This window comes from Fukomys damarensis, unplaced genomic scaffold (genome assembly GCF_012274545.1).
Source record: "Fukomys damarensis isolate Sample0158 unplaced genomic scaffold, DMR_v1.0_HiC HiC_scaffold_2, whole genome shotgun sequence".
NCBI lineage: Eukaryota > Metazoa > Chordata > Mammalia > Rodentia > Bathyergidae > Fukomys > Fukomys damarensis.
This window is the reverse complement of record NW_022900914.1, coordinates 49,356,927-49,369,381: the sequence shown is the minus strand read 5'-3', so window position 1 is coordinate 49,369,381 and position 12,455 is coordinate 49,356,927. Positions and strand designations below refer to the sequence as shown.

Genomic DNA, 12,455 nt, shown 5'->3' with positions numbered 1-12,455 from the left:
AGAAAAAAAAAAAAAAAAAAAAAAAAAAAACTATTTTCACCAACCCTAATGCCTATATAATTTTGAACTCAACAATTAAAACATTTATTAAAGATAAACTGTCCTAAGCACTAGGTAAAGACACTTCTAACCCACATAGGGAAGAAAAATCGAACAGAACTAAATAGGCAGTGGGAAAGACACACACAAAAGGGCATGCACAGCCAGAAGGGTGGGGAGATTCCTCTGATCACTGTAATCAGAACAAGCTACCCCCAAACACTGGGAGATAAGGGGGGGTCCTGAAGTCATATCATTACTAGTTATGTGAAGAAGCAAAGGTAGTGGGGAGGCATACTTCTGGAGTGTGAACGTTCACAGGAACATTCAGCAGGACCCTTCACATCTTTTCCTCACTGAAGCATGGGGTCAGCTTTCTTTGCTCAACACCTGAATCCTTGTCAACAGCCCCTTTCCTTCATACCCAGGAGTCAGGGAAAGTTGAAGGAGGACAGCCTAGCTCTTTCTCACTGACCCAACGAAGCATCCCAACAAATCACACAATTACTTGCTATTTAAACATGTCAACAAGTCAAGAATGCAGCCTTTTCCTAAGATCCATTTGTGTATCACAAAAACAAAAAAATGCAACATGCTCATCACTAGCATCTGTTTTTCTGTCAACACCTGAAATGCATGTTTTTTTACAAAACACTCCATAAAGAGCAGAGCACAGGAGCCCAGTGGGCCTGCTGCTTACCACCACTCCCAGAACCTTGGTGATGCAGTCACATAGAGAGGAACTGTCCTCAGAGCCTTCTGTCCCTGAAGGCAAGGCCTAAGGGGTGACAACTCCTCAGCACTGACCCACAGCACAGCTGAACATACTACTCTTAAGTAACCCTGTTAAGACTTCTATCTCCAGAGCTCCTTTCAGCCTTTCAGCCACTTAAGACAGGCTGTACAAAGAGAATTCACTGCCTCTCCTCCCCGCACCTCAAATCTGCATTCTCTTCTCCTCCTAAGAGACCCCAGACACTCTCAGCTGGCTCCCAACCACCACCCCACTCTTTCAGGCAATCATTTCCATTTCTTGCATGGCTCCTAACAACTTTCTTACAGTTTTTGCACCAATCTTTTCTCCCCACCACAAGACAGAATAGTCTTGCAAAAGAATAAGATGATAGGGCTTTACTTGCTTCCAAACTGAGTAAGCTCACTACTTTCCATGGGATCAAATTCAATTCCTAACCTTGGCTTCCTGGACTCTGCGCTATTCGACCCCTTCCTACACCTCAAGCCATCTTTTCTTCATCCCCTTTACTGCTGTCAGACCAAGAATAGTCCAAACAAATCTCACTTTCCCACACTCCAGGCTGTTCCATCTTCCTAGAAAGCCTTTCTACCTGCTGGCCCTACATGGCTCAGCACAGGTGCCAGGTACTTACAGGAAAGCCTCCATGATGCCCCCAGCTAGATCTGAACCCCAAGCACCTGTGCCCACCTCCACTGCCACAGGGTGTATCACAGTACATCATCATCATCACTTTCCTTCAATGTCTTTTTCACTAGTCTATCAGTTCATTTCTGGATTCTCAGGACCAGTGTGGTAGTTAGCACACAGTGAATGTTTGTCAAATGAAAGATAGAGTTTAGAAATCCAAGTCCACCAGGCCACAGCTCTTTGCCCTTCCCAATACCCAGTGACTTACCGACACAATCACAAGTGGGGAACTCAGCCTGGGCCCTCTTGGCAGGTGTGTCCAACAGACTCTTGGTGGGTGTGTCCAGGTACTTAAGAGGTGACTCCAAGAAGCCACTGAGGGTGGGTGTGAGTGGATTCTCAGCCTTGGTGGGTGTGGCCTCCTGGCTTCCTTCTTCTGAATGGAAGCAGGTGGTTGAGAGCACAGTCACAGCTCCTGAAGACTCGATCTTGATTTGCTTGGGGGAACGGGTAGCAAAAGGGCTCTCAGGGGCTGGGAGACATGTTGCCTGGTTCTCAGGGTCCTGAATGGGCACAGAAGGGGGGCCAGGAAGCCCAAAACTATCCCCAAATTCAGCCTCAAACTGCCGGATGAGCTCTTCCAGCTTGTCATCAGCAGGGGGAAGGGGGCCAGCAGAGCCTGGCTGCAGGTTAGCTATAGGGCTGAGGGACCTCATTTCCTGAGTAGGGGGCAGCAGGCTGTCCCCGGAGGGACTAGGTGCAAATAGCGCAAGAGAAGGTTCTGTGGGCAAGGGGACAGCAGAGCCCTGTGTGGCAGGGAGAGCGGGAGGGAGAGGGGCAGAGAGGGGGGCAGGTGCATGTGCCTGCACTTCCTCAGAGACTAGGGGCCTCAGACCTTCCAGGACAATCTGTCGGACAGGCAAGAAGAGGGGGTGCACTTCCCGTGGCCTGGACTTCTTGATCTGAATGGGTTTTCGGCCACTGGGTTTGATCCCAGGGGCAGCTTTGTCTGTTCCCACAAGACCTCCAGCTGGTGTGGGGAGCTTCTTCTTTTTCTCCTTGGGTGGTCTGTCTGGAGGCCTTGGAGCAGGTGAGCTTGGTGGGGCCCACCAGCCAGGAACAGGAGGCTCCACAGGACAGGAGGCATCGTGGGCCTGTTCTAGGAAGAGACTACGCTTATGGTGGAGGTGCTGCTGCAGGGCGGTCTGGGCCTTCTGGTGAGTGTCAGCCTCTGAGGATGGTGTGGGAGCCTCTCTCTGGAGAATGGGAGATGAGGATGGGGCTGGGGAAGAAGAGGGTGCCTCAACCTTAATCTTGGGCTTGGTGGGCAGGGCTTCAGGCCTCTTGAATACTGACTGGATGTAATCACTGGCACTGCCCAATAACTGCTCCAGTTCCGCCATGGGATCAGGGCTTGGGCGGGGTACCGGCCAGGAGTTCCGGGGTGTCACGGGTGGGGTGTCAGTGCCCCAGGCTTCAGGAAATTCAGTTCTAGGAGGTGCTGGGGGGAAGGCAGGACTGTCAGGAGGAAAAGATGGGTGCTCTTCAGAAGGAACCACAGGCCATGAATTGGCCCGGAGGTAGGACTGGGGAGACCTGAAAGGGGCAGAAGGGGACAAGGCCTCAGGGAGGGGGCATGAAGCCTGGGAGGTGGAGTGGGAAGGCTGGGGCAGAGTGGAGGAGAGTTGTGTGAGGGCCTCGATGGCAATAGCGGTCTGCAGGCTGATATTCTTTTCCTTGGCGATGCTCAGGGCACTCTGGGACAGGGGCAGGCTCTCCAGGGGAGGTATCTGGGGGACCTCAGAGCTAAGAAGTGGCCTGGTGCTTGGTGCTGGGAGGCCAGCCTCACCAGGGGGTAGAGTTCCTGGGACCCTAGGGCGCTCCTGCCCTCCTTCCATGACCACAGACTTGATCTTCCCCTCCAGCCACTCGAGGTAGTCAGGGCATTCTGGGCCATCGCAGTTGCAATTGGGTGGTTTCATGCCATGCCGTGCAAGGGCCAGGGCTGTCTGCAGCGTGTCAAGGTCTTCACTGCCAAGAGAGCAGCTCTCAGGCCCTGGCCGGGGGCCCCTGCTGTTATTCCCAGCCTCACGACTCATCTCACGGTTGAAGGTTTCATAGAGCCGGGTGCTAAGGGCCCCATAAGAGGACACAGCTTCGGCCACAGCCGAAAAGGCCACCAGATCATGAGCATCTTCCAGGCGAGCAGTGTGAGCTGGGCCTGGGGCAGCGTCCCAGTCGGGCTTCTGGTCTACCCGCCAAGGACCTGCAGCCCCCAGCAGACTGGGTCCAGCGGGCTCTCTAGCACCATTGACCGGCGCCCCTGAGGTTCTTAGCTGCCGTGAGTCCCCATGGTACACTGGCCCTGAGTCCATCTGACCTGGAACAGGTCCATCAACTGGGCTGAGCTCTGAGCCTGTCTGGAGAGAGAGGGGAGAGGAAATAAAGGGGGGAAAATGAACCATATTATTTGAAAAGCATCACCCTGCTTCACACCATTCTAAACCTTGCTTTTCCTGCAAATCTCCCTAGTACTTTTTGAGCCTCAGTTCATTTTCCCATGTCTGTTTTCCTTAGCTAGCTTCACTTGCAGAAATGGAAGGAAGGGCTTTAGGACATCCTAATGTGGAATTCTCAGTGTCGCTCAGGCCTCAAGAGCTACAGATCAATCACACTGACAGAGTATCCCCAAAACCAAGGACACCAAAAAAAAAATGGTCCTTGACTCACTGTGGACTCATAGTGACCAAAATCACATTGGAGCTATGTTTATTATGGTTTTGTCAAGAAGGAAAGAAAGCTAACCAAGCCTAGCACGTAACCACGTACTCTAAGTGGGAAGGCTGTGTGTGTGCAGAGGTCAGGAAAGCCACATTCACAAACTCAACCTGGGACAGGGTTCACAGCTTCCTACTGGGAAGGAACCTACAGTTCCTTCTCTCCCCATTACTGCCTCTCTCAAGCCCAGGCTGAGTGAGCTCAGAGAGTTGATAACAAACAGATCACATCCCCACACACAGCCCTAGGCCTCAGGGAAACACTGATGATCCTACACAGTGCATGATCAAACTCATGCTGAGCCAGTCATGCTGATGACAAGAAAACTGCTGCTGGGAAAAAAGATTTAGAGCTTTCCCCAAGCCCAGGAACTATCATCATACACGTGATCTACAGAGCACACAAAAGGGAAGGTGTAGGCAAAGACATAAAATTGAATTTGCAAGATTCATCCTTCAGGAAAGGAAAGCTCTTCCTTACTGTGGACTTCCAAGAAAGAACACAGAAGGAATGACAGGTTTCAAAAGTCATAGTAGATGGTACTAGTACTAGATGGAAGCCTGATGAGATATGGGATATACACATGGTCTCAAAGTAGCTCCTTTAGATTATTTAATTACAATAATAACTTTACAGTGGAAAAATCTAGCGGACACCTCCTTAAATAAATGGCCAAAGTTAATACCAATATTGGAAAAAAAACAACATCACATGCCCCTTGATATGATACACTAAGGACTTGAATCTATTCATGAGGAAATGTCAGATAAACCCAAACTCCACGTGTTCTAAGAAAGTACCAAAATGTTCTCAGAACCTCTACCTTGTATGAAACAAAATGTATGTTCACAGATTAGATCCTGTTCTAGGAGAAAAACAGCAATAAAGTGTATTATTGGGACAATTGGTGAAATTTTAATACGGACATGGACAAGATAATATTGTGTCCTTCTTAATATGGACTTGGATCATTAAATTATGGTTATATAAAAGAATATCCTCTAAGTGTTTAAGGGCAAAAGGACATAGCAGTTCCAACTTCATTTTAAACAGTTCTGAAAAAATATGCATATATAAAAATACACATCTATAGAAAAAATGATAAAGCAAATGGGTAAAAAGAAACTAGCTCCTTGGAAGAGTACAAAGTACTTTAAACAGATAGCTAAAATGATGCTAGGCCCAGAACTGCCAGACACGGCCATCATGAGCTCCCAAAGGGGCAGTGAAAACTGGGACATGAGATCAGCTCTGTGGGAAGTGAGGGCTCAGCTTGCAGGTCCTGCCTTATCCTCATCACTGCTCCTGCTCTGGCCATAAAAGACCCTTATGCTTATTCCAACAGGCCATGTTCCCCAAGGTCACCAAGCTTTGTACATGCAGTTACCAGCCTTTACAGCCTCTCAGAGCAGTCACTCTGGCTTATCCTTCAAGTGCTAGCTTAGTGTCACCTCCTCCTACCCAGCTGGGAAAGTTATCTATGGCTTCTTCTCCTGGATTCTCATGGCACCTTGTACACCAGGGCTCCTTCCCCCAGATTCCCATGGCACCTATAACACTGATTACATGCCATGACTACTTCATGTTCAAGTGGCTACTCATTCACCAAGTAGTAGTTCTGCAAAGTAATGTCCACATTATAATGACTTCTGTGTCTCCTGCTCCGAACTAGTACAGTAACATACTCCTAGGACAATAAAAGGCCTCTTGTTCCCCATTGGCCATGGACTCATCCAGCTTTCTCCCTAACCCAGGTGTAAGACTACCTTCTGGATGCTGAAGAATACAGTTGATGACCCAATGTTCCCTTCTTTAAAACACAGACTAGAGTGCCTAACAGAGGCTACAAAATCTGAAGTGATTAAAATTTACATGCTTATGCATAAAGGACAGAAGAAGCATGCATAACCAAGATGAAACATGAGAGTAGCATGGCTTTACAAAAACAGTGTCAGAAAGACTAATGCTCCATGAGCCAAGGCTTCCCCAAAATGGTCAAGACAACTAAAAGGGAATTTAGAAGTTATTTCTGGTGTGTGAATAAGGATAAGGAAGGGCTAGGCCAGCCTTGTGCCTGTGGATTTCCTGAGAAGGAAAGTATTTTTTGAAATAGAGAAGGAAAAAGTAGATATGGATATAAGGCGGAGGAAGTAAAACTAGCCTGGTTGGGAGATTTTAAGAAACCCTAGATTCCAGTTTCCCAGCCAAGGGATGCCACTGATACATTTCTCAATACCTGTCAGTAATCCTGAAACAAATTGGCCAGCAGAAAAAGGTGCTAATGGAAGGAGGACAAAAGCCAGCCCCAACTGTTAGTCTACTGATTACTAAAAGAGCCCCAGTTAGGATTCCTGAAAGGGGAAACAGATGAACCACAAGAAGTCAGGTCGACCATCAACCTGTCAACACCCAACCAACCTCACTGACTTGCGTCATGTGGTCAGCAGATCAGTAGATAGAGACACTATAGCTGACAGTCGCAAACCAGAAGGCTACAGGCCAAATTTATCACAAATCTGGTTTGGCCTATACAGTGTTAATGCCTTTGTTTGTTTTCCCAACATTCAAAAATAAAATTGTCCATGAAAACTGGGTTTTCATTTTATTTGGGTACCGGGGATCGAACTCTAGACCTTGTGCTTGCGAGGTAGGCGGTGGTACCACTGAGCTAAATCCCCAGCCCAAATTTGGGTTTTCTTGAAGGTCCACATTGCTATCTGGCAAGTTTGTCTTTAATACAGCAATGGCTACCACATATAAAGAACACAACTGCTCCAGTTCAACCCCAGTTTCACCACTGCACATTGCCTTCTTGAAACCAAGTCCAGGGGTCAGAGATTATTTCTTAATTGCCTGAATTAATTATCATTTCATTCACTTGTGTTACCTGTCAAATCCCTCCAGGCTTTTTAGTTTGCAACTCAATCTGTAGATGTTTAAGTTTCACAAGATCTGCCATGACCCCTTTGAGGCCAGCTTCAGAGAATTACAGGTTGTCAGGGCTGGTTCCCCACTATGTAGGTGACCATGCTCAAAGATCACAAGTGGTGAATCAAGTTCTAGGGGACAGAATCTCTAAGGATCTACCACAGGACTTTGTTCTCACAACTGTCCTGTTCAACATACTTATACAGAAGGAATACTTATTAAACAGGCAGGTGTTAAAAATAGTGATAAAACTATGTTAAATGACAGCGGCAGGTGCTCCAAGGTCAAACAGGCTGGACCATGTGCCAAAAGATCAACAAGCTAGAAAAGAAAAAAAATCAACTAGGGAAAATAGGATCCCATACTAAGGTCCCAAACTACACAAATTAAAGATAGGAAAAGCACCTAAAAATGGCAGCAGCAGGCATTAAAATGTTTCAGGAATCAGACAGCTTAAAGATGGACAACTGACAGTATATTCAATATGGTATGATGTGACTTTTTCAAACTTTCTGACTACAACCCATATTAAGTATATATTACACCATGATCCATTATGTACTTATAAATGACATTTTGGGAAATACTTCCCCTTACCAGATGAATGTATTTTTCTTCTTCCTCTCTTTTTAAATGCAGGTTGCAATCTTTTACAATGATGTCACTGTCTACTAGTGGGTTCTACAGTTTGACACATACAGTTATGACATAACCTAAACAGGACCCATAGCATAGGCAATGACAACACTGCTCTACCCCAACAGTCTCACCTGAACACTGGCTTCCCTGGGGCTACATCTTTAGGGGCACAATGAAAGCAGGACAGTTTAAAACTATGAGATAAGCCAGGTGTGGTGGTACACGCCTATAATCCCAGCACTTGGGAGGCTGAGGCAGGAGGATCACTGTGAGTTCGAAACCACCTGGGCTACATCGTGAGTTCCAGATCAGTGTCAACTACATAGTGAGACCCTATCTCAAAAAACAAAAATAAAAAATAAAAACTATAAGAGATAATCCATGACTGTATACAAGTATAATTTGTCAATAAAAACAATTCATACAAGAATTAGGCTTGTTTGATTGGCCCTTGGGTTCGAATTAGAAAATGGGTAGAGCCGTACAAAAACAAACTTACACTTCACTTAAGGGGAATAATTTTTTTAATAATAAATTTTATTTTCTTTCCCCCACCCCACCCCCCTCAAGGGGAGAATTTACTTAATACAGTGAAATTCAAAAATGCACTGAACACAGTCCCCTAACAGTCAAGAGGTACTGAATTATTATTCATGGAGATTTGGACAAGGTAACCAAGTACTCGTTGGTTGGCAGTCATCAGCAGGATGCCAGGCCAGTGCTAGAGGAGGATGGAGGTCCTTTCAGAGACCCAGCTCAGACACTCCTCAACTCTGAAACCATCCACACTTTCCCCTTCGGCTCTCATTTCCCATGGGCTCCAGAAAACACCTCTGAGAGGATGCTCCAAAGTATATGCTTTCTGCCTGGACTTCTCAATTGCCTTTCAGCAAGCTCTAACTTTTGGAACAGGAAGCCCACTAAGGGTCGGCTTGTCTTAAATGAAACAAAACTCTCCATCTCCTATACTCCCTTTCATGTCTTTTGTACTTAGCAGTGTTCCCAGCACAAACCTTGGCCATGTTTCTCCAATACACCCAATTAGCAGATCCAAATAACTCTGAACATATACTTTCCATTCTATCTCCTTGCTTATAATCTATGACTTTTTTGGTGTGTGCACTTTTTAATTGTCCCATATGACAGTGGCTCCTTTAAGTCTATGTACCCAAAGTCCTCCCTCATTGTACACATAAACACACATTCCTTTTTCTACCCTACAATCTTTGTTGATTATACCTCACCCTTCCTTGAGACTCCCAGCCACCAACTTCGTAACTCTTTTTCATATTCCATCCCATCTGTGACCTTCAGTTTTTAAGTATGCCATGTGTTAATATCCAGTGTTTAGTATGTGTGGCAGACTGTTTTCCAATCCCTATTGTCGGGCTGGGGATTTAGCTCAGTGGTTCCACTGCTGCTTCACAAGAGCAAGGACCTGAGTTTGATCCCTGGTATCAATCAATCAATCAATCAATCGTTCTTGTTACTTTGTGACTTTGGCCCTTATTTCACATAGCAGATAGATTTAGATTCCCTTCCCTTTATTCTGGTGTGATAATGGTAGAAGTGACACTACATGACTCTCAAGGCAGATCAAAAAGGGAAATATTTCTGCCTGGTTCTCTTGGGCCATTCATTCCTGCAGCCCAGCTGCCATACTGTGAAGAAGCCCAGGCTCATGGGCAGCCCACATGTAGGAGCTACCCAACATTTCCAACTGAGGTCCCAGCCAGTAGCTACCACTAAACTACCAAACATATGGGTGAGGAGCCCTTTGAGGGCTCCAGCTCAGGCATCAAGTTGACTGGAGCTCTTTAGCCTTACCAGCTGACACTTTAAAAATCAACCATATAAACAAGCTACTTGTACTGTGAAATTTCTGACTTTTTAATCCACAGAGCACAACGAAATGGTTGATGTTTTATGCCATTATACCAGGTCCTCGGCCTCAAGTCCTAATCTCCTGCAAGGCAGTATGATGCAAGGTGAAGGAAAGGAAGACAGAGAAACAAGACTTAAACAGATAATGGGAAATTGGGATGGGCTAAACTGAACATGTGGCAATGAAGCTGAGCATGTGATAGAGACCACAAGCACGTCCATCAGTATTTACTGATTATACAGGCGTGGGTAAGAATAGGGTAGAGGGACTCATGTGGCATCCGGTCTCAGCTAACACAGGCAAAGCTTGCAGAAAGGAGGATCAGACATGTTTGTGGAACTGACCAAAGGTTAGTTATAGTTAACTAGTAAATTACTGAAAACAGTTAAACGATGGGAAGCTCTGGGGAAGGAATGTGGATTGGAGCCCTGTTGTCCTGGGCTGCCATTATCTTACTAGGAGCCCCGAAGCTTCACAGATCAAGTCTTAGATCTCTATGGCACCAACTGGTGCAGAAGCTGTACTAGCCCATGGCACAATGCAAGGTGCTCCTGTGAGTCACATAGCCTTCAATCCAGCTTCAGGTATGTTATAGCCAATTATGAGGGGAAATGCCTGCTCCATATTACAGCTTGCTCTGACTTTGGTCATGGTAGTCGGCCACATCATTATGTGTTAGCATTTATTTATTTAATTTGTTGGCCTTTAGTGTATTATCCAGCAATAGTCCAGACTCTTTTTTTTAAGTTTATTAGTACTTGTGTGCAGTAATGTTTACATTCCTTGTGTGGAGGGTGGTACACGCACAAGACACATCTACATTTCTTTTTTTTCAACCTCCTTTTCCTTTCTTTCCTCCCTCCTTCACTCATCTCTTGATAATCTCCCTTATTGGGGGTACATGTTTACAGTGTATGTTTATATTCCTTGTGTGAAGTTGGTACATGCGTATAACACATCCCAATTCCTTTTTTTTTCATTCTTTATCCCTTCTCTCCCTCCCATTTCCCTCCATCTCTTGATCCCCTTCCCCTATGAGAATGCTCTATTCTCCCTACTTCCTCTTATCTATCTCCTTTATGAGAAACTAAGACTATTTCAAGAGCCTCAAGAAGACAATGAAAGGGGAGAGACAGGTCTACAGACAAATGCTGTACAGCACATCAGTGCTGTGAAAGCAGGGCACACAGCTGGTGTGTGGTACTGGGGAGGGCGTCAGTTCTCTCCAGACAGGTGCACACTTGGGTACACAGGTATCCAGAAAGATTTCACGTCAATGTTACCTGTCAGAAGAGGCTGGAAAGATGGGTATTTTGGAAGAAGGAAAAGAACAATTCCATACATAAAGACACAGAATCATGACGAAGCCTGGCAGGTTTGGGGATCTATAAAGCTGTTGAATATATCTTGATCCTGAATCAGGACAAGGCAGGTGTGTGGGACCACAGAAAGAACACAGCAGAGTATATCAGTGCAATCTGCAGGGTTCAATGCAAGACCAGTGAGACTACTGCCACTGTCCAGATCTATGACAATAAGGACCTTAACTACGGCACAACAGGGATAAAATATGGTCATGGAGGTAAATGATTAACTGTAAGAGGTGAAACAGGAACAGAATCAACTCCTTCCTGGAAAATCCTTGGCCAGTCTTTACCACAGGGTCTATAGTCACCACACATGTCCTTGTTTGTTGGGGATCTTTTCCTAAGAATATATCATCAACTGTATCTTGAAGCTCCTAGCAGATGGGGCTTCCATCACACCTTGAGAACCCAGCAGAGTCTCTAGGATATATTCTAAAATATCTGTGCCTCTTTCTCTCAGGGAGATGGTTGGTACACACTGTTTTTCTGGTGCCTTGGAAACAGAATGATCTGTGGAAGCTCCAGATAATCAAGAACCTTTCCACTATGATGGCACTATCACACTGCATGCATGACAGAAGTCAGCAAAGACTGCTAAATGCCATCAGGAATGCCTTGGCTACAAAGGGCCCAGGGACCTGACCAAGGACCTCAGAAAAACCAGCCTCATACCTGTCCACCTTCAGAGAGAAGCTCACCAAGGCCCTGGTGCTGGCCCCTCCAGGTATTGATACAAAACCTTGCCCAGCCTTCCCTGGGACCCTCCCTCCTACTTAACTCCTATAAGGTCTCTCCCTGCCTCATGGTGTCACACGGAGCTCCAGTCCACCTGTAGCTGGGGTTAGAAGGAGACTGAGATGAAATAAAACATTACTCAGGCAGAGAAAATATCCTCAGATCTAAGAAAAGACCCAACCCCTCTACTTTGTGAGCAGCTGAGATGCACATATGAACTGCTACCTGCAGTCAGAGTTCCTGCCTTCATAATTCATGTTCCCTCCGGGGCTCCAAGGGACAGCTCCTGGAATCTGCCCCAACACCCTTCCTGGTCAGGACTGCCGAGACCCCACCGCCACCTCCTCTGTAGCAAAATGTTCTCTAGGCTCCCATATCCCCACCACTGGTCCCCAGACACCTGCAGGTATTCAACAGCAGTAGCCTGCCTTTCCATCCATGAAGCTTGAGAGCCCCCAAATGCTATGCAAGGCTAGGAAAGTGTGGAACTCCAATCTCAAACACTTCATTCCATCAACAACACACAAGAGGTGCAGAAATGACACCAGTTTCTCAAGTCTTTCTTGAGTATCAACACACTGAAACCAGATCAGCAACTCTCTATTAAAGGCAAACACCTGGACACAGTGGTACAGGCACATAATCTTACCTACTAGGGAGCCTGAGACAGGAGGATTGCAAATCAAGATCAGCCTGAACA

The 12,455-nt window shown here is 46.2% G+C and overlaps 1 protein-coding gene across 3 annotated transcripts in view; it reads right to left on the bottom strand.

The window, feature by feature from the left end:
* The window catches only part of Tet3 (tet methylcytosine dioxygenase 3), a 106,042-nt gene that overhangs the window by 48,155 nt on the left and 45,432 nt on the right, over nucleotides 1–12,455 (bottom strand). For 2 of the 3 annotated variants that reach the window (XM_010631537.2, XM_033764851.1), the window contains exon 3: nucleotides 1,692–3,843. In XM_010631537.2, coding sequence (XP_010629839.1) covers nucleotides 1,692–3,843 — 2,152 coding nt within the window. The remainder of the gene's footprint in view (nucleotides 1–1,691; nucleotides 3,844–12,455) is intronic. The other variant, XM_033764856.1, reaches the window with a different exon arrangement.